Source organism: Ciconia boyciana, chromosome 2 (genome assembly GCF_034638445.1).
Source record: "Ciconia boyciana chromosome 2, ASM3463844v1, whole genome shotgun sequence".
In the NCBI taxonomy this organism is placed as follows: Eukaryota; Metazoa; Chordata; class Aves; order Ciconiiformes; family Ciconiidae; genus Ciconia; species Ciconia boyciana.
The window spans coordinates 15,745,723-15,768,391 of record NC_132935.1 but is presented as its reverse complement, the minus strand read 5'-3'; the positions used below and the strand labels follow the sequence as shown (position 1 = coordinate 15,768,391).

At 44.6% G+C, this 22,669-nt stretch overlaps 1 protein-coding gene across 1 annotated transcript in view; it reads right to left on the bottom strand.

Moving 5' to 3' along the window:
* Positions 1 to 3,813: 3,813 nt before the first annotated feature.
* Positions 3,814 to 22,669, bottom strand: part of EXT1 (exostosin glycosyltransferase 1) — a 180,149-nt gene continuing 161,293 nt past the window's right edge. The window contains exons 4-11 of the mRNA XM_072851990.1: positions 22,200 to 22,319; positions 17,021 to 17,153; positions 15,572 to 15,690; positions 14,742 to 14,837; positions 11,881 to 11,970; positions 8,029 to 8,189; positions 6,866 to 7,037; positions 3,814 to 4,292 (exon numbers count right to left, since the gene is read on the bottom strand). Of these exons, the coding sequence (XP_072708091.1) occupies positions 4,107 to 4,292; positions 6,866 to 7,037; positions 8,029 to 8,189; positions 11,881 to 11,970; positions 14,742 to 14,837; positions 15,572 to 15,690; positions 17,021 to 17,153; positions 22,200 to 22,319 (1,077 nt within the window). The 3' untranslated portion in view covers positions 3,814 to 4,106. The remainder of the gene's footprint in view (positions 4,293 to 6,865; positions 7,038 to 8,028; positions 8,190 to 11,880; positions 11,971 to 14,741; positions 14,838 to 15,571; positions 15,691 to 17,020; positions 17,154 to 22,199; positions 22,320 to 22,669) is intronic.

Sequence of the window (22,669 nt, the reverse complement as noted above, 5' to 3'; positions counted from 1 at the left end):
ACACTGGGAACGTAAAGATTTAAAAAAAATCCAAGTCTACCTCTAGCTGTTTCTTTCATTGCTTCATTGTCAAGTGATTACTTCCATTCTCCAAATGACATCTTTTGGTAAATGAGCTATTTTAAAAGGCGCTCATTGGTGAAAGATTAATTTCTTTGTCAAAGTTGGCTCTAAAAAAGAAATTGCAATCTCAAATTGATCAAATCCGTGATGTTTTCCGATGGAAAAGATCAAAGCGCTCGATAGCCCTGCATTAGCAGACCAGTGTGTTCACTATGAAATTATTACAAAGCTTAAACATTCACATCTAGAAAAAGTTATGGTAATAATTAGAGTTTTTCACAAAATAGAAAGAGGCCCAAGGGACTGCAAGGAGAGCCAGGCTCTTTCTATCTTGGAAGTTTGCCCCTAGTTTTGTGTCGCGTTTTTCTCATTATGAAACCCTCCTCCAGCAATAGATCTCATTCAAATTGTAACTGGGAAGGGTTTCTTACTCTTTTTTTTTTCTTTAATAAATTCAATTAAAAATTCATCAGTTCTCCCAAACTCTAATCCCTACTTTTATTCTGTTTTAATGGCATCGATCTATTCACATTCATCCATCCATCTCACCCCTGATTAAATTAAGGTCAGTAACCTTTACGAAAGGCCACATGCGTAACACTCAGTCAAGTCACCAGGCATTCAAGTACCTGTAAAGTAAAGGCTAACATAGCCTGCTATCAAAGAAAAGAATAAAAAAAAACCCTACAAAAGGAGCAACAAGGAGTGAACCTTGTTTCAGCACCATCTGAATTGGGGGGGGGGGGGGGGGAGAGAATAAAGAACCATTAACTCACAGGTAGGACATGATAAAAGGGTGATTTCATTCACTAAGGAAACAACACAGCTCTATCCAACACAGGTACACACAGGAGGCTCAGAAGCATGCCTAGTGTCCTTAGGAGCGTTGGCCGATAACATCCGCATTGAGCATAACACACCGAGTCTCTAAGCTGGATCTGCGTCCAGCTCTTCCCCTGGGTCCCCGGGCCATGGACACGGAGACCGACGGCCGTTCTCGAGACTGTCTGCGAGGCACATTCTTTCCTAGAGAGACGGCTATGCCCGGGTAACGTGCTGCAAAGAGAAACTCTCCTACCTATCAACATCCCTTCTGGAGCAAAGCCTTTCATTGTTACTTGTTTAATTAGCGATCTGTAAACAGAAAGGGCCTCGGATCACATTGAGAGCGAGCTTTAGCACAGTCTCTTTCAGCCACCCCAAAAAGTGACGATAACAGAATGGCAAACAGCTTAAAAGCTTGGCCTGACTCGCTGCACTCCAAAAATGGTTAGCTACTCCCTTTTTTACTAAAAACCCAACCCACATGCCCCAAAATAGCATTAACTAAAACCCAAGCAGAACGGTAATTCTTGTTTTTGTAGGGTCCCCTCTTTCCCTCTCCCTCTCCCTGGCCCCTCTTGCTGGCTACAGACCATTAACTGCTTCCCAGAGCTGCAGATGCTCCTGTGGACACATCCGCACGCTCGCCTGCAAATGGGGACACGAGCAAAACATGAGCCCTGCCAACCTCATCCAGTGTTTGACACATTCTCCAAAAACTGAGTCTAAGGAGAAGGTCTATTCCAGCCCCTGAAAGAGCTGCCTGATCTCCAAGAGGAAAAAGTGGCATGGGAGCTGCTGAGCCATTCACCCTGGAAGATCAAACCACTGGACTTCACCTTCCCCCGCAGATCAGCAAGCGCAGACCTGAGAGCACAGGGAAATGAGGTTCAGGTTTTTATGGGATGTGGGGAGCTGAATTAGCAGCTCACCCTACAAAGACAGGAGCATAACCTGCTCCCTTTCCCTCCCTGGCCCTGCCTACCTACTCTTGCCTCTTTACACATCTCTCCACTCTCCATTTTAACTCTCTAAAATGGCAATTAAAAAATCCAATAAATCACCGGACAGTTTTCTGCGATTTTAGAGACCTGAATGGGCTCACAGAAGCACCTGGTGGGCACCAGCGTGGGACAAGGTGTGAGGTGAGACTGTGTGCCCAGGGGCTGGGAGAGCAATGGGAGTGGGGGGAAAAGTGGCACCTCTTCCTTTCAGCACCCTAAGTCACTAGCTGCAGTCTCACACATGTTTTGGCAGATTCCTTTAAAGATTTGGTTCAGATTTAACACAAAATGTCAGGAACCTCATGTTCGTGCCCTAACTCGCTGTGCTCTGTTCAAATATTGCAATACATATGCAAAGCAAAGCATTCTTTGCAAGTCTTTACATGTCAGGTTGCATACAAGCATTTAGCAATATGTACTTTGCACTTTTAAAGCAACTTTCCGTTTAGGGATTCCGATCTTACCAGCAACAGAAATTATTTAGGCTTCACAGCATTCCCTCTACAACCAGTAACTATTACTTTTACAAGTGAGGAAACTGAGGCATGCCTCGGTTATGGGAGTTGCTTAAAGCTGCATAATAAAACAGTGCCTGAGCCCGAATGAAACTGGTGATAAACCTGGTCCACCCTTCCTATCACTCCAGCTACTCTTCACCCCTGCTTCCGGACCATCTGTTTACACAGGAATGAGGTATAGAAAGGCTTGCTGGTCTTTTGGGCATTGGAACTAAACCCTCCCACTGTGACTTTAACAGAGCTCTTGGGGGTGGCGGTCATTACAGAGCACCCCAAACGCACCTCAGCGAAATGTGAGAGTTCAAAACGGTTTTAAAGTGCTTATTTTCTTAGCAAATCAGAACGGCATTTTCCTGACCCAAATCACTGCTTTTGTTTTCCTTCTTCAACTGAAAGCAACACATAAATAAGCAAAGCACTACAGAGAAATAAACAACTGGAATATTTCCATTTAAAGATACTTCCATGTGAAATGATAAAACCATTTTGGAGCGTGAGCAATGCTGGTATTTCAGGGGCAGGTTTTTGTCCGAGTTACCCTGCCCCACGTACGCCTGGGAGCACCCGCTGCCGCCAGTACCCAGTGTCTGACCACACACTTTACTTCAGGTGTCAGACCTCCAGGAGGGAATTCCTCCACCTATTTGCACTTAAAAAAAAAAAAAGAAAAAAAGAAAAGCCCATGCTTTGATTTCATATAAACCAATTTGTTACAGGCCAAATTCCTGCGTTGCGAGTACTGACATGCTTTCTTTTCTTCGCCAACACCCCTTTTGCCCTCAGAACAAAGCTATTTCTAGCAATTTAGCTGCCGTGGCCAAGGGGCACCAGTGCCGCTGCGCAGCAGGGACTCACACCAGCTCTGCGCGTCCCACGCGGCCGCCACGCTGGCCGTGCTGACCGTCCCTGCGGTGCTCACCCACGGGCAGAGCCGTTCGGGATGCGCCTCTCCTACCAGAATACACCACCAGCACCGCACCTCTGCCGTGCGTGAAGCCTGCCCTGTGCTCCGCGTCACCGGTTTGCTCCCCGGCAGTGGTGTTCCGCTCCCCCTTCAAGGCAAGGCTGATTGCCTTTAAAAATGGGGGCCCCAACCAGGAGGACCTACACTCTCGTCTGGCTCGTCGGGGGCTCTCCAGTTTTCCATCCATCCAAAGGGGTTTTGCTACCGCCTTGGGGAAAACTGAGGAAAAAAAAATTAAAAAGTCAGCAGTAAATGAGAAACGTTAATACTTCGGTCCTGTCCTGCTTGTGCTCAGTTTGTTTCTGAACCTGCTGAATTTTCTCCCCGTGAGATTCAAGCATTTAACTTTGCAGGGGAAAATGAATGAAAATTGCAATGACAATCAAATGCGTGAAAGAAAGAAATGGCAGCTTTGAAATATTCACAACCAACACAATTTTGATTAAAGAAAGAACTCTGTTTTTAATTGGTTTTTTTTTGATCATTAAAAAAGTTTAAACCTGCATAGCAATCATTTCAAAAATAATTATTTAATGTTCCATAATGAAACTGTACACGACCTAGTCTTGAGTGACAGAAGCCTGCCGGGCGGTTCGGCGCAGTCCGGAGCAGCGCAGCCCCGGCACCGGGACGCCGCTCGCCGGGGTTGGGCGCTTGCCGTTGGCGGCACAGTCCGGCTCCGTGTGCCGGCAGCTGCGCGGGCACGGGGCGGCTCGGCCCCCTCAGCAGCGCTCCTCAGAGTCGTTCAATGTCTCGGTACTTCTTCCTCAGGATGGAGACCTGGTCTTTAAAGAGGACAGGGTCGAGCCTCATCTGAGAGTGGATCAGCGGCATATAGCCAAACCAGCTGGCGAAAGTGTTCATGCAGCTCTGCCGCTGGGCGAAGTGGTCGGGGTCGGCCCAGCGCGAGGCGCGGGATGTCTGTGTGGAGAGGAGAGCAGAAATTAGATGTCGGCCACAACGCAACAAGATGGCGGGAAAGGGCGGGCGCTGCGGCCGGGCTGACGCCATGCTGCACAGCAGCGTCGGGGCTTGAGAGCACCGGGCTCTGCGGTAGCCGAAACCTGCTTGGCGGGGGGTTTCAAACCAGAGGAAGGACACCCTGCCCGCAGCAGGAGCCGGCCATGGCGAGCCGGTCACCCCTGACTTCCAAAAGAGTGCTGAGGGCAGTGCAGCGTGGTGACCCGAGTTCGACCATGAGCCAGCCTGGCCCGGAGCGTGACAGCCGCAAAGCAGGCCTCCCAACGCCTGCCAGCACACTACTTCACCCCATCCCTCACTCTTTTTTTTTTTAAAACCCTCAAGCTATTTCAGAGATAAGACAAGTCCTTAAAAACCACCAGGAAAGACAAGGCAGCCACTGCTTTCCACTGGAGGTGCACATCCTATGGCCAGCTGCTGCCCATGGCCTTCAGCCGTACAAGGAAAGCACACTGCAATTATTACGGTTTCTCAGGTCAAAACCACACTTTTGCAGTCCAGATCGGCAGAAATTTATACACGCATAATTTCAACCAGCTTGTAACTGAGCTCAGCAGAAGTCCTTACATGCTTGGCATTACTCATGCGGGTAGACGTCCTGCAGAGAAAAGCCGGGTGCTTCCAGGAATCCCACCAGCCGAGGCCAGTACTGTCTTACGGACAGAGAAAATTAACTGAAGTTCCACATTACATCATGTTAAACTCTGACCTGAGGAAAAGACCATGGTCTTTGCATGCATGCACGCAAAATACTGTGGCCTCATTTTCCAAAGTTCAGCGCAGCTGTAATTCCTATGAAAGTCCATGAAACTCAGCACTCCCGGAAAAATAAGGTGCTAACAGCTCTGAAGCAGTTATTATTCTCTATCTGTACCTAAACTACATGTATAAACATAATAAAACTATTACTTAAGATAAACTATGAATTATGAGAACCTAAGTTTTGTTTTGTGCCACTTCTCATGCATCTCTGTATAGCACTTATGTTTCCACTGTACTTTAAAAACAAATATAAATTCATAAACTCAAAGCGTGTTAATTAAAATGCGAAGAAACTGATAAAGTCAGGGACTTGCCAAATGAGTGGGGTATCAGACTTGATCTTTGTCCAAGGCCTGTCCAGTTTAGCTCAAGTGGTAGGTTATAATGCGCATTGATTACAGACTCTTGATTATACCGAGCCACTAAAAAGCAAGCAAATGCTTGCTGCTAGAGGATTATGGCAGGCATTCTGGCCATTAACAGTGAATTTCCAGACGACTATTAATCTCTGTCACAACACTGAGGTTATGTTAATTTTTATTTGTCTTTCAAGGAATTATGAACACGGTCCATTACATTTCCCAAAGCTGCAGGAACAACTTGTCTTTAGGAGAGAGTTATAGTTCATGGCTGGCTCAAGTCACCCACGCTATAAAAAGAAAAATGAATGTTTAGACTTTGCCAAACATGCAAAGCATGGCCCTGTGGAGAGGTGAAGCTCAAACTGGAAGCAATAGGTACTTTCTGGATGGCACCTTCTTGTTCACAGAAGGTCTCCTGGGTACCCAGATGAGTCAGAATTGCTGAATGCTACCTACACCTCAGATGAAAGTGCAGTGGCATACAGATAAGGGAGTCTACAAACTGGCATGGCCACTCCCCAGTCAAAGATCCAAGTAATGCTAATAGGAGAAAATGTGAGGGGAAAATAGAGGGCCCCTTCTTTCTCCTGCCCCCTAGTAATCATGGCACTGTTGGCAGAGAGGATCACAGACTCTGTGGCGGCACAGATGGGAGGCTGTTTAGGACTTGCAGGTCTTGCAGGACGTGCTATTCCTCCCATCACTCGCTCACACAGGGCAGGAGGAAAAGTGCCCCCAGGTTACCATGTATCCCTGTTACTAGAAGGCATATCCATTTCTGCAATGACAGAGTGCGTATCCAGTAGCTGGAAGAGGTTCTAAAGCAAACATTTCATGGCTGCTAGTGAGTGATGGCGTCACTGTGGGACAAAATGTTCCTTGTGGGAAAAAACGCTTGAATATCACAAGCTACCTCTGTTGTGACAGTCCAATGTCAGTGCTTGAATCACACTATATACTTTAAAATAGCACAGCGACAGCCTGGTACATTATATTCATTAATAATAATTAAAAATAGAAAACCTTTCTAGAATTTACTTCTGCTTCTAGCATTCCATGACTAGGTCTTAGGTCTAGAATATTTAATTAGAAAACTGGAGTTTAATTGAAATTCGGTCACCACAATCATCCGTTCCATGAGTTTGGGATCACCGTGAATAACACTGTGTGAGAAAACTATGAAGAGGATCGGTCATCCACAGTAGATGTTTGCCATTTCTCCTTTTCCTTCATTATAATAAGCATATCTAAAGTCTATTTGCAGTTCTATTAAACTAAAAACTCCAAAAAAATTTGATACAATTGTATCACTCTGTAAACCTCGCCTAGAAGTCAAACCATTACATTATCAATACGTCCCAACTGCTAAAACATGCTGTGGATACATACCTGTCCCATCATGGTCTCCTTATACTGTTTTTTCTGTGTTACTTTGATTGGAGGCAATTTTGTCACAGCTGACACCAAAAAATTCATTAGAATGTCCTCACAATTGGCCAGTTGGTCCACCATATTCTTTAGGCTGGCAGGCAGGTAATGGGTGTACAGGTAGTGATAATATCTGGAAACCAACAGCAGCGTTATTAATACAAGTCACTGGGCTGTCAGGGATTACAAACTCCAGGAAACCTCAGTTGAAACACAAGTTTTGTACTCAACTCTGGATATACCACTTCCTTTCTTTGGTCTCATCCTCCAACAAGAAGGGAGAACAAATCAGTGTCTCATCAAGACAGTAAATAGTGCTAACGGAGAAACAAAACATATGCCATTTTTGTAACTGGGTTGAAAGAAATAATGCAGACCTAAGTATCAAGACAATGGAGAAGTAGGAAAGAGAGCACTATTGCTATAATGTGATAGACAACATCGATGAATTCATCCTCCACCTCTTCTTTCAAAACTGTTCAGTTGGAGAGAACTCTATTAAACTGGCCTACTACTCTCCTTATTGTTGAAATTATTCTCCTTTGGGCCTCTATCATCCCCTATGGCCTCTCTCCTCCTTTGCAGGGATGTGGATTAGACACTCCAGAATTTGCTGACTTTCTCCTAAAATCTAGAGAGGCCTTTGGTCTCCTGAAGCCCTAACAACAGGTGTTTTCTCCAACACGCTGCAATACGCTGATCTGTGATGTGTCCGCTGTACTACACTTCTAGAGGAGCCAGAAGACTTTGCAGTCTGCAGCTGTCATCCAACACATACCCAGAGCTGGTCTGGAAGTAACCTCCTTTCTGCTACGCTACAGGCCATTCAGCCGAGCAGCTTAATGAATTCGGGAACTCTTTGAAGTGTGTAATTCCTGATGTTAAAAAGAGCAGTCCGACTGCCTCAAAATACAAGTGACTTCAAAGAGACCCAACAAGCGCAGTAATGATTACCAGATCCCCAGAGCTAAACCAAGAACTTAAATTATTACCCCATAAAAAGTAGGCCCATTTATTATCTTTCCATTTTTCCCCCTCCCCGGAAGAATGTTCTTCACCCCCCACCCCCCCTTTACTATTTTGTTTCATGCAGAAGGAGGACAGCAGATGCTCTGGGTTCTTACTTGTGGTAAATAGCAGCTCCTGTCAATACCATGGAATAGTCATTAGTCCATTTGGAGGTATACCCCCACCTCTCCTTAGTGTTGTCCCAGAAGTGACTGCGAGCAGGGTACCCTACAATCCTCTCTGGAAAACTCTGCCAAACTGTAAAGGCAAAATCCACCTGCGGACAAAGGCCAAATGAATACTGAAATTGTTTCAACAAATGTCAACAAAACAAAATATTACCTTGCCAATAATTCATAATTCAAAATCTTGGAACTGTTGCAAAACATTAATTCTATGTATTCATCAGTAAATTAAACTGACTGCTTGACATTTTGCCCTATAATTATGCACATTTTAATGGTTCCTGTTAAAAGGATTCTAGAGTATCACAGCATTACATTAACATTTTCAAGGTTGCCCTTTACATATCAAACCTTTCAAGTTACGGAAAGAATGGGTGTAGGTGCATGTATTTATACTTAGATGCAATATAGAGCAGTAATAGCTATGTGGTAAACTGAACCTTTTGCACATCTTTGTGTATCTCGCCTACCATTTCAGCACCATCAACACAAAGCTTGGAAAATCAGGAGTCAAACACCTTAAATTATAAGGGTGGCTCAGTGAGATTAAAACAGGCAATCAATGCAGAGTCCTTTTATATTTTCCACCCATTTTGAGCCTTTGAGGTACACGCAGGTCATACTTTTAAAACTGTCTATATGACCAAGAGGGTTAAACATATAGCTTAATAAAGAGGAAGGTAAGATTCCCATGTAGTTAAATGGCTCTAGGAGCCCATACTTTAAGAAAAAAGCTTGGTGTGCATGAGCCACAAGAAGATGTCAAATGCTGCCAATAGTGCTTTTTTTTGTATTATTGTCTTGCTGTAATTATTTTAGTAACTCAAATCTCTGAGAACAGAAAAGGTGACAGGACATCGCTACCCCACGATCCCACCAAACAAATCCTAGTGACACTAGGAAAGGGATGATTGGGGTAGCTTGCAGAAGGCTTGTCAGCACTAGATTTGAAAGGAGTTTGGTAAAAATACATATAGAAAGATTTTTATCACTGTAAAGCTGGTTGGCAGCCCCTTGACTTCAACTTAGCTTTTAGAGCTCAAGCTAGACCAAAATTTTAAGAAGAATTAAGGACAATTCTAATTGTCCCAGTCAAACCCAAGAAAACAAGGGCTTTGTTTCGGCACTGCACATCAAGTTCCCTCCAGTACCAGAGGGACCTAAAACTTTACTCAAAAATGCTTGAAAAAGCTTCCAAGAACCCAGCCAAAGTCAAGGGTGTAGAGGTTAGATAAAGAATAGCTGCTCTGAGAACAGTCACATTTTGTGTGATTACTGTCAGACTTCTCTCATTTACAAGTGTTTTTATGAAACAGAAGAGTCGCACATGTACTGGAACACAAAGTTAGGGACTGGTTATTTTCTTTCAAGTTGGTTCAAGGAATCTGAGGCCAACTAGAAAGACAATGTGCACAAACCAGTTACCGTTGTGATAGTTCTGATCTCATCCAAATCAATACCACATGAAAGAACTAAAGGTTTTTTTTCCCCTGTAAAGGCCTTTTCCATAAAATGTGACATCTGTTTTCTTTAGAGAAGTCTGAGAATCTCAAACTCAAATAAATAATAAAGCAGCTGCACTCAGTGCCCTCACTTGTGCTTTCAAGTATCTGTCCTTGTACCAGGGAGATGCACTGAAGCAACCACCCTAAGAGAAAACTCCCTTTATTAAAAAAACCTCAGTCCTAATCCTATATAATTACCACTCAGGTGATCAGCAGGAAAAGCCAACCAGGCTGCCAGTCTCTCAAACCCCCATATTGCTTCTGACCCGGGCTGATTTCTAATTACTTCCCACGCAAACATCCCTCTGCGCATGTGAAACAGCTCCTCTCACAAGAGCAATTACGCACCGTTCTGTTGCGAACAGAAAACCTTTACTACGCTGGAGCCAGACAGAGCAGAGGATGTGCATGGTGACTGCTCCTCTCAACAGGAATGTGATCGTGTTTGACCACGTTTCTGGGCCCTGAAGCTTTGCCGCAACAACCACCCATGAGCAGCCAGTTTCAAGGAAAGTTTCACACCACAAGTTTCATGTCAGTGTTTCAACACACTGTTTCTTTGCATGAGCTGGACGATGGGGGAAGTGAAGCAATAGAAAGGCCCCAGTTCTTCACAGAGAGCCACCAAGGAGAGCTGCTGACCCTGGCAGCCCGGCAGAGACACGCCGAAGCTGCAAGGCGGGCGCTAGCGAGAGCTGGCCAGCTGGTTCTCTCTGCAGCACAGGGGCCACAGGGCTCGTAGAGCCAAGACCCGCTGCGCAAACATGCAACATCGGCTGCAAGCTGCTCACAGAGGGAAGGAGCCACAAAGAAATGTGCATGTTGTCTCACACAACAACAAATGTTTGCGTTTCAGAATGTTTAGGGTAAAACACGGCCAAGCCGAATGAGAAACACTATCTATTTCATATGTGTTCCAGAAGCCTGAATGACTCCAAAGTTTGGATGATGACTAAATACCAGTCAAAACAAAACAAAGCCCCAAATCCTCATGTAATCCACAGGCTGGATTGCTGTAAATACCACCTCAGTGCAATGAAGTCCCTGAGAGGTCTTACCATGGCCCCCAGGGCAGCTGAGCCAGGACCCTTCATCCTGAGCAACAACCTGCTTAGGAACTCCAGCCCTAGGAGAAATGCCTTTTGTTGGTTTGGGGGTTTTTTGGCTGTGCTGGGCTTTGCACACAAGAGCTTTGGCAGCAGCCGTATTCTTCCTCATCGAGCAGAAACTACCAAGGTGCAATCTTGGTATCAAAGAGGTTCCATGCCAACTACTTCTTCCGTCTGTGCAGCAGAAGAGGGCTACCGTGGCTCCTTCTGGAGCAGTCGAACCACAGCACAACCAATGCGTACTGGGGAGCAGTTGCGATCCCATTCATTTTCAACAAATTCTGTGACATCTTAGAGTATATAGCAGTGACTGGTGACTAATGGTAGGCATTTCTTCACTGACATATAAGCAGTGGTAGCATCAGTGAAAAATCCCCATCACTGACAAAAAAGCATTTTTATAAAGGCAAAGTGGGGAGAAGGGAATGGCCATGAACATGGGGAAAAAAAAGGGAAAACAAAAGAAAATCGAGTTTTTCAAGCTATTCCCTGGACATCATTAATAATGTATTTCCCAAATATTGCACTCTATATAAACTGTCATCAGTTTCCCCTGTGGTTCTCAGGAAGAGGTTCCAGAAATCAATACTCATCCCAGTTGTAAAAATTGGTTTTCTACAGTATTTTTCTTTTCTTAGCGCTATCTTGCTCTTGGCACAAACACTCTAACACCTAAACTAGCAAAGATCTCCAATTTTATGGGGCGACACAATGGTGAGAGAGCATTCCTCAGTGACATCCTGCATGAGGGTGGCAATGCTGTCTTCTGGAGCGACAGCAGTCCCCTGCTGCTGACACCCCTGCCTTCCCCACCTACAACCTACTGATAACGTGTGGGGGAAAAAAGCTACCCCAACCAGAAAAGTGAGAACAGAGTATTAAAGCTGACTGCTCTCGGCTGCCTACACCCGCCTGCAGCTATGTTACTAAAATAATAAAGAACGGAAGAACCATATGCTAATGATGAGCCAATTAACCCGGGCGAAGAGCTCCTCTGATGGCAGGCAGTGGCAGGGTTGCTGAAACAAGTGCAACACATTAAATCTGAGGAGCACAGCAGGAAATCTTACAACATTTGCTCACTGGCAGAGCCAAGAGAAGAGCCTATCTGCTGTGCTCGGGCTGAGCCGAGGAGCCAAGCAGACTCCCAAGACAACGGGGACCCTTACCTCAGTGGTTGAAAGCACGGTGTCCTCATCCAGGCTTAGCACCGCATCTGTTACTATGTTGTCGTAGGGTAGGAAGCGACTGCTCATAACCTGTGGGTATCCAAGGCAGGAAGGGGAGGAAAAAAATCACTTGAAGGACTCATTTCCAAGGGAAATACTCCATTTTATTCCTCACTCTCATTTCCTCTTGTCTGAGGCATATCGCATATCTCTGTCTGATGGAAAGGACCCTTCAGCTCAAGAGTGAAAGACTGTCATTTTCATCACCCCAGCAGTCAGCCTACACCTTCTGCCTGAGGAGTAATTTCTGAACTGACCTCCCTCTTCGGAGCAGGCTGCTTTCCTTTTGTGACAAACTGCAGCGGTCCGTACTGAGAATTAGATGTACCTACAGCTTCTTTAGGGAGGACATTTTCCCTGGTAGCTAGGACTGTCCTTCTGCCCTCCTACGGGGTGTAAGGATCAAAGATAATGAATGCTGAGAAGGACTTTGCAGCATTCATAAGGTTACGCAGCTGGGAAGCCAAGCAGCCCAGGCTGTGTGTGAAGGATGTTATGCTACCAGGATGGTTCCCCTGTAAAGTGGTACAGCTCCATCTCTGCGCATTGCTGGTGTATCCACAGGGAGCTGCTGCCAAATGGTGCAACATTCTCCATCAGAAAAGGAGAATATGCTAAATAACATGTGTATCAGTTCAGCTTCACCTGCATCAAGAATTATATTGGTATTGTAGCATTTTAAAAAGTCCCATTCTTAAGTGACATAACTGTATATATAAAATCTATATGCAGAATAAGCTTTAAAAAACTATGGCAGGGCAATTCTCAAAGTAATAGGAAATAGATGGGAAAGCGGGATCAATAAGATAACAGCAAGAAATGAGAATCCATATGGTTTCTTTAGCAGACTAATTAGCACCTTTTTAGAACTGATGAATAGTAACAAGGACACAACACTATTTGTTTTCCTCATTTGCTAGGAAAAATAGCCTGGCTAGTTAATAAACTTATTTTCCAATGCCAAGAAAACACTACAAAAATCAGGCCCAGTAAAAGGAAATCACTGTATGGAAACAGGGACATGGAGAAGTTTTGCACGTCCCTCATAATGGACATGGTCAGTTCTGCATCCCCTGCAACCTGTTTGGAAGCAAGCCCCTAAATCTATGCCTCGATTCAGAGAAAGCTCTGCCTCTACAATCAGGAGGTTCACAGTGTCTGTCTGGAGAGCGTCCCTTCATCGCTACGATGGCCTCGGTCCAGGGAGGCAGTGGCTGTGAGGACGAGGAGATCTGGCAGGGGTTGATGGTTTTCCTTTGCTTACGCTAAGGCAAAGCAGAGCAAGCGGTCAGCAGGAGACCTGCATTCTCACTCCAGCTCTTTTACAGACTGTGTAAAATTGTCAAATAGTACAACAGTCGGGACTACCCATGTATTTGTTTTTGTAGCTAAAGCTTCCTTTTGTAAAATGGGTGTGATAATATATCTTGATTTCATGGGGAAGAGTGAAGGTTAGGTAAAGGCAGACCTCTGTGATCACCTGCATGGAGTAACTGTGCCTGCCAGTATGCTTCAGTTAAATCTGAAGATAAAAAGCAGTTCCTTTGTGCAGCCTTTGAATTGCACTGCTCTGGCTCTGCAAGCTTTGTCCAAACAAACAGCTTTTCTGCGCAAGAAGCCATTTGGCATACATTGGGATATTAGAGGGAAGAGACTGTCCACTATAAACACACCTTTGTGTACTCAGGAGACTCATTTGTAATCTAAACAGTGCCTGGGGCCAATTTCTACAAACACTGTAGAACTGGTCAGAGATTTTCTCCTCTATCTCACCTCTGCAAGATTTCAAAAAAGAAAGAAAAAAACCCCACAACATTCAAAAGGCTCAGCAATCACTACAGCCTTTCTCGGCCCTGCAGCAACTCTCCTGATACTGTTTACATGGCTAGCTAAGGCAAGAGCCATTAGCTGCCAACCTCGCAGGGCTCTCGCTTTCCCCTTGTTAAGGTGACAGGGGGAAAAGACCAAAGACAGGACGATAAATTCAAAATAGGATTGTACAGCCAAAGCAACCAAAAGTTCCCTTTGCAAACGCAGAGCTCAAGAGCCATCTGACAGAGATTGCAGAGGGGACCAGCCCAAATCTGTCTCAGTCAGAGTCTAGAAGCAAGAAGTCTTGCTTCTCTCAGGCCTGCATTTGGAAAGGAATCATCCACTTCAGTGTGGATTTTAAAAAAACCCCTCTTTTCTCATCTGGGTGGTGTCTGTTTCAACTTTGTGGAAGTGCGAAAGAACAAGGGTGGTGCACAGCAAGAGATGACACGGTGGTTTTGTTCCCACGCAAGTGTCCTTTGTCCTTTCCGTTTTTATGGTGGTGGGATCCCATCGCTGGCAGCAGTACCCTACAAGGCCATGAGATAAGGTACTTTCCAAAGGCAGGTTAACACCATTCATTCTTATCTCTTCCTCTGCTTTTGAGCCCACAGCTGACCCCCAAGTCTTGCACCTGACTCTTCAGACACAATGAATCCAGCTGCATCACTACTTTCATACGCCTGCAGAGAGAGAAATCTCCAAAGATGGGGTCAGCACTACCTACTCTCAGGGCCACATTTCAAAACCGGGTCCCACCTGTGAATCTCAGATTCATGGCATTAATTGCCATGCTGATGATTTCTGAGAGCACAGGCCTCATGCATGAAACACGAATCTGTGACCAAGCTGGTACAAAAGGCCAAGGAATAGAAAGGAGCTGTCACACTGTTGGGAACTACAAAGCTTTCACCAAAGCAGCTGGAAAAATAAATTCTGGTCCCACTGGAGAATATACACAATCTTTTACCATGCTTCTCTTCACCTACCTTGCTCTCTCCTTCAATTACTATGACAGGCACAGAAGTGGCAGGCCAGCGGTGTTTGGCTGGGAGGGGTTTATCACAATTCCATAAAACAATAATCTGAAAGAGAATATTGGACCATGATCAGAGACCTTTGTGGCAACGCAGTCCAAACCCTAAGGACTCAGATCTCCAGACAGAAATGTTAAATTCAAGTTAGGAATTTCAAAATCAACAACAATGATACAAATCTGTATAAAAATAACACTTCCTACAGTAATTTCACCCATCCTGACTATTTACAATATACGTCCTCTCAGGCCAATATAGGCTGGACACAACCTCAGGAAGTCTCTATCTCGGCCACGTCATACGGATGTCACTGATTTACTTTGGCTCTAATTAAAGGCTAAACCACTTGTGACACTCCACTGCAAGAGGGTGCTCCTACTGAACTCCCCAGGGTTTCTTTTAGAGAAGCCAAAATCCTGTCACTGCTGAGAGTAAGAGCCACAGCGGGAGGAAGGAAGATCATGTAGGGGCTCTTGAGGCACAGACATCCTTTTGCAGTTTCCAGCACACACAATCCTGATCTTTAAAGTGCAGTCATTGTTCTACCTGCCCCATGAAACAAAGGGGTTTAATTACTGTCTCTGTTCCACTCCCACTATACTCAGAATTTTTGTTTCCCATGCATGCGGGTCACAGACAGTAGAAATCTCAGAGAAAAGAAACATCAGAATAGAAACAGGGGGGTGAAACAGGACTGAGAAGATCTGAAGTCAGTAGGCTCTTCACTCCTGGGATAGCAGTTTTTTCTCCATTGTGACTGACAGTCAAACAGTGCTGCTTACCTGTGCACAGTACTGGGACTTGGCTACAGCAACCAGGAGTTTCAGCACAGGCTGAGACTGGGAAACCAGGGGAGTTACTGCATGGATAACGGCAGTGAATGTGGAAAGAGGCTTCAGACCTGAAGTGAAGAGATATGTGTTCAGTAACAACAAAATTGCCCTGGTTAGTACAGATTAAAGGACTCTGGAGATGGAAAAATAATCTGCACTTAATGCAAACCTTGTCATGTTTTTTTAGGCCATCTCCTTTCGTCTTGGATACTAGGATACCAGATGCTTCAGAGGAGATCACACTTCCCTTTAACTCCCACACCCTCTGAAATCCCTGACTCCAACACAATTGCTGCCTTTTCTTACTCACTATTTCCACAGCTGTCCTGCAATCTCTTTCTTTCATCCAGTTTGTCCCACAGATAATATTGACAACTAGTTTGTTCAACCAAATGTCTTCCTTGACATGGGCTGTTTTGCTGCCTGGCTCTGGATGCTCGATGTTTTCTACAGATTATCTCCACAACTTCCAGAAGCTTGTTCAGTTTCCTCAGTTCCATTACAGCCTCTGTCAGATTTTTGCTCTTTCTGGGTTGATCCCCATCCACATGCATCTTCAATTACCTCCCGAGCTGATAATTCTGCTTGCATCCTTGCCTTCCATTCTGATATTTTTGTCTCGCTATGATTTCCTTTTCTGCCTGAAATAACAGATCCTACTGGCATCTACCCTTCATTACCGCTCTCAATCTCATCTAAATTAATCTGTGTGGGGTCATAGTCATTTTTCATCAAAATTCCTACAGAAACCGTCTTCTCCCTTTTTAACATGTGAATTTTTAGCAGGTGAGCAGTACAGATCCACACAAGTGGGATGGCACAGGCTGAGCCAAAAGTAGCAGCAGTCTGGTAAGCAGAATCACTTCAGCCTGCAGGCACATTCCCCTGCAGAACTCATCGTTTAAGCTCTGCTTCAGGAAAAGGCCACGAACCTAAGCCCTATTCATTTGTTCTAGCGGGATCCATATGAAGACACATAGTATGGAGAATAAATCCGTATCAACTATGCACTCCAATAATAAGTGTCATGGGTAAATTACCACCTTTCCAATTTGCCAAGCACAAATAAACAAAGAAAGCAAAAAGCTATTCCTCTTGTGTCCCCTCAGGCCATGAATGGGTCAGCAACTCAGGCATTAATTACTGGCAACTGAAAAGTATGAAGGGACATAGATTTTTTTAAAACAATCTTTGCAAGCAAGAGGCACATGAATCATGTTGATAAGTCAGAGACATTCCAGTCTACAGTGGGCAGGGAAGATTGAGACAGGATAAACGAAAGGCATCATGAACTAGAAATGCATGGTAAGTCACTTGGCAGATGCTACTCAAAGATCAAATTCCAAATTTCCACTAGAAATTCCAAATAGCACTAGATTATAGCAAGGATTCACTCACCGAGATTAGCATAGTAGTAAGGAAAATCTCCCAGATATGAGGAATACTGTGGCAGTACAAATAACCCTCCAGGATGTTTGTTCCATATTAAGCTGTTGCGTGATATGTGCTTAAATATTCTGTCCTGAATAATCTGGAAAACAAGAGAGGTGATGATTTTTAAATAGACTGTAATAGTCACTGGTAGAAGCTTCAGGGACTCCAGCTGACTGGAATCATCACCCATTTTGCAAAAAGCTGAGGCACACAAATTACTAGACATTCCTGCTTAATCCCTCTTAAAATGACACAGAACCTGCACATTTTGCACCACTTCAGCAGCTCAGGCTTTGTGCAATAGGTTTCAGAGCACCTCATTAGTCTCTCTGGACATGGGGACCTTGCAATTCATTGCGTTTTGTATTTCAAGTCAAATATTCTGTCTTTTAGAGTACCTTAGCAGTTGTGAGCCCGATTAGTTCATTGTCAGTTTTACTATCCAGAACTCACAGAAGATAATTATTTGAGGATGGCATTACAAAGCTAGGTATTATTTTGAGATAATGAGAGCATTCAAAACCACAAAGACTTTCAGCAAATCAGGCTGCACTAATTATTCATTTTTGCTTAATTATAAAGGCATATTAGCATTCAGATACATCACTGATTCCACGTCTCAGTTCTGTAACAGTTCCTTGTTGGATGAAACAGAAAAAGATCTTTTGGCAACTACTGTCTGTCTCTGTAGAGGGCCACAAACAGAGATTCCCAGATTTTTAAGGTCAGAACAGATTGCTAGATCATCTACTTTATCGTCTAGAATACCACAAGCCACAAAAAAAGACACAAGGCTGTACAATTCATAGGTATTTATAAAACTAATTACATTTACTTCACATCAGATGCCTGTATGCAAGAACCATAGTGGTTCTTGCACCGATGGGAGCTTTTTCAAACTTGCTGCAAAGGCAGAACAAGACTCAGTGGGGGGAAGCTGTAACTGGACAAATTCAGCCTCCGAATAAGATGCAACTTTCTAAGTGCAATCCGCTGTTGGGCCACACGGTCTAACAGATTTGCCTTCCCTCAGAGCCTTCCCATCAGATGTTGGCAGGTTTGGGGATGGGACATTGCAGAGGGCCAGGGGGTGGTGAAGAAAGAATTTTCCCCCCAAGTCGGCTAAGCAGGATTGCCTTGCCTTCTTCTGCAGCTCATCTTCTGCCATCTCCTAAGGAGATTTCACGTAACTGGCAGTTTATGTATTGCACAGGGCTCAAGTGCCAAGAACACGTTGGTTCTCATAACCTAACGTCTCTGGCCTTAACATAGGTGTTATCTGGGTGAAACTCTATGGCTCTGAAGTCAGACTAAATCTGATCCCTCATCATTCATTGTGGCCTTAAAACCTATGGAACTAAAGACGGTTCCTAAGCCACAGCACAGGAAAACCAAAAGCAAGCAAAAAGACCCAACACAAGCTGAACAAAAGCAGCTGCTAGAGTCTAAACAAGCTAAAATCTCTGTAAGTAGCTGAGTTCAGGGACACTTGGTCAATACAGAACATAAATAACTGTTGCCACAAGCTGTGGTTTTCCTGGAATTTTTGATTGCCATGACAAAAAAACATTAAAACACCCGATACATTGTGCTAGACAATCCACTGCTGGTGGCAATATACATACTGCTAAACTGGGGCAAATGTTAGGTGTTTGCACGCTTGTCTGAATTTTGCCTACAGCCAATTACCATAGCTAATATACAGTAACTCGTTCACATGCGTAAGTTAATTAACTTTTTTTTTTTTGTCTCAGAATAACAGACTTAGGACTGTATTTCCATCACTGACAAGAGCGTATCTGAATATTTCTGTTTGGAAAGTTAGGTGTATCAGTTGTCAGATCTCCTGCATGGTAGTGGGGAGAGGAAAAAAAGAAGACGATGACTGCTGTTTCTCCATCTGCAAGTTATGCCACTAAACAAAGACAGAACCCAGAACCTAGAAAGTACATATTTTCGAGTGTTTACCACAAAGCCTAAATATTACAGCTCCTTCCTCCCGCTTTCTCAGAACTGGGGCATAATCAGATAAAGAGAAGACTGTGAATTTACATGGTCAGGAGGTTTTCACAGATGGTGGAGTTTTCCACCGCACTGGTAGCCAACAAGGCTGCAGGGGAAACACATGGCTCGCATTCAACGCTGCCTCAGCGCACCCGGAGCGAGTGCAGCCCCTGGTGCCATGCAGCACATGCAGCCTTCGGTGCATGTCAGGCACACAAATCTCACCAGCGCGGTTCCGCACGAGGCTGGAGAGCCGGCCCCGGTGATTTATCACAGTTAACAAACGGAAGATTAATTTATCACACTCCTGGTCTACATAAGAAACCTAGCTGCCTGTCATGATAGAGGGGAGAAAAGACAACTTGGCAGAAAGAGAACAGAAAAGTATAAAAAAAGGTAACATGGAGGACCTATCAATTAAAATGCAGAGTGTATAGTGTTGCACATATTGCAGAGACAGACAGCAGCTACATGGTCTCTCCAATGATGAGGCATGACAGGAAGTTTAATCAGAGGAAGGGGTTAGGATCTCTGGGGAGATCTCCCTTTTCTTTTTGGAATCTCTTAATAGTCCAGTATTTTTGTCTCCCTCATCCTCACGCTTCAAAAAGTTCACATATTGCCTTAATCACTGCTGCTTCTCAACATGCCCTGGCCAAGCATCAAACATTTCTTGTCTGTACTTGGTGCTGTCCCCCTCCCCTCCTTTTCCCGAGTGGAGGACTGAGCACGCCACACAGGAATTTAGGGATGTTTTGGGTTTGTCTTCAGAGAAGACCAAGCTGAAGAAGTGCAGATACGCTGGAGCATGTGTCCGGATGGTGTTTGCAGCAGTCCACTGCTGCGCTGCCAGCGCTCTCACTCACCAGCCTGCAGCAGCCACTCATGAACATCGTTTCCTAACCCACACCATGGCGCCGGTCAGTTCCTCTGTGCCTGCAAATGGGGTTGCTGGCCAAATGATTCAAACCTCTCATTTTGGGCTATGAGCTGTTTGGCTTAGGCCACCAAATGCTGTGAGAAGATCAAGGACATTAAAATGTGACTTAATGTTTTCAGAGGTGTCCAGAATGAAGGGCAGAGGAGAGCTGTGATGTCCTTGCAGACACCTGAGTTGGTGAAGACTTTTTCTGTGCTGATATCCCCACACATGGACATGTACCGGCACTGCAGTTAGCAGGCAAGTTATTATTCTGATGATATCTAGCATCATCAGAGCACTCTCACACAACAGTGTTACAACCGAAGATGGATAACATCCACAAGAAAAAAATAATCCTGCTAGGAATTTACTTCCAGGCATCAGATTTTAAGAAGAGGATATACTGCTTGCAGATTTTGGACACCAAAATCACTCTCAACTGTTTTATTGCTTTCCTAAGGAAAGTTAACTCAGGACTTTACTTAGGCAAGTTGAAATGTGAAACGAGTATCTGTTCATAAGAACAGAATCCCTCTTAGCCATCTCAAAAATTTCTGAGAGTCCTGAATTAAAAAATAAACAAAAAAAACCCTCAAACCAAAACCACCCTCGCGAACAAATGAAAAAACCCAGAACATAACTTCAACACCAGGCATACATTACTCGGTTTCATTAAATTAAACCTTCCAGGAAGATTTTTGTTTTCACTTTAGTTTTTCCCCTCCGAGCGGAAACTCCAGCTTGCTGTCGCCCAGCTGCTTCAGCTTTATTACGGGTTTTGCTGTCCCCTGGGCACCTGCGGCCACACGGGCCAACGTGTCCCAGGGCAGCGCAGAAGACACATCTGTGAGCGCTGGAGCTTGATGCAATGGGCACCAAGGCCACGGGGGCTGCTGGTTACATCCCCTGGAGACCAGCCCCAGCACAGGCAGGAGAGGAGCAGAGAGGAGAGCGTGCGCCCCTCTCCTTTTAGCAATCCCTAATTATAACAAGGTGCGTATAGGGAAGGGGCAGATGATACATGAGGCACCCTGATTGTCCTTAAGGGTACTTCTGTAAGGGTAAATTAGACTGCGAGCACCGGCACGTGATTCTCCAGCTTTATTAGTCCGATCCTGGGGTGGGCTGTGATAATTATCACTATCTCATTGGTGCCTATGGGGAGTTTGAGGATGCAGAGCAGTTCCCAACAGGCAGCACAGATGAAGACATGCTCTTCCAGGGGGAGGAGAGCGTTGCAAGGATAGCTATGCCAGGGGCTCCAAAAATGTTCCCTGGCTGGTTTTCTTCACTGGCACAGAAAAACCTAAGGGACTGTCTTGCAGCAGCTGGAGGTAGATCAGCCACAGGCAACCTGTACTGCAGGCAGCAGCACTCATTTGCAGTTTTCAGGGGAAAGCAGGCACAGCGGGAAATGTGGAGCTTTACAACTGTGCACAAAGACGGATGCAATTGCAGAAGCATTAGCATAAGACGAATGCATTTGCACCTACAAAGTGAACCACTTTCAGTGGTAAAAGTGTGTCAAAAATTTATGTGCAAAATTGCAAAAAAATTAGAAGAGAAGTCTGCTTTTGAAATTGTAGCCTGGGCCCTACTTCTAAAGAGCCTTTCATCTCTCCTCTGTCTCTGAATTCAGAAAGGATTCTTTCCACATTTGAGATCACCTGTCTCCCTGTTTAATAGCAGTCTAATTATGATTATTTATTAATATTTTATAAGGATGATCAGGCCTTTCCCTTATCCTGTATGTGCAGATAAGACACAGTGATTTATAAGCCACCCCTTTTCCTTCAGCCAGACCAAGAGCCCCATCACAAGGCATCAAAATGTTAAGGAATGGTCAGGGAAGAGCTTTACAGTAATATTTTTTCCAAAATGAATTCCAGAAAGGTTTCTTAAAGAAACACATTCACTACCAATGACAAGGATAGTGATTCATAAGCCATAAAGCCTTGTGAAGGCAAGATCACACATGACAACTTTTCCATGTGTCGGGTAGCTCCCATTTTTCACTGTGTCAGTTTTCTCATGTGGATTCCGATAATGAAGAAAGTATTTCCTTAGGGGAGAAAACTTATCAAGATGCCGAGCTTTTTTCCCAGTGACCAATTGCATGTCACAAAAACCAAGGTCCGACACCGGCTGAGGACAGGAGCAGCTGGACAGGTACAGAAACCTCGCTGCTCGGCAAGGTCCCAGACAATTTTTACTCACCTCTAGTGTAGTCAATACAATCTTCTCAACTGAAGAAAAATAAGCCTCCCACAAGAACTGTGTCTGCTGTCTAAGTGCTAGGATTTTATCCTGATGGATAGACCTGATTGTAGAAGGAATCTGTAATACAAGATGTAATATAGTCAGAAGCTTTGGAAAACAACGCAATCTCATCAAATTAATATGCTGCTGACAAGCCCTCTCCTCTATTAGCAAGCTGCACAGCTTCAGCACTCCTGTCCGACGGAGAGGTGTGTCAACAGTTAAAGCCTTGATGTAAAACGAATGAGATACAACCCTTTATAACCTTTGGTACTGAATATATGAATTTTTTTTTAATCTGCTTTCTTTTAGGTTTTGGTTATTTTACGGTAACAAAAGCTCCCTCTCCCCAGCACTGTGGCATGGCACAGTAAGGAGCTCCTCCATACATCCTTCATGCACAAAGCTTTTCATGGACTAGTATTTTA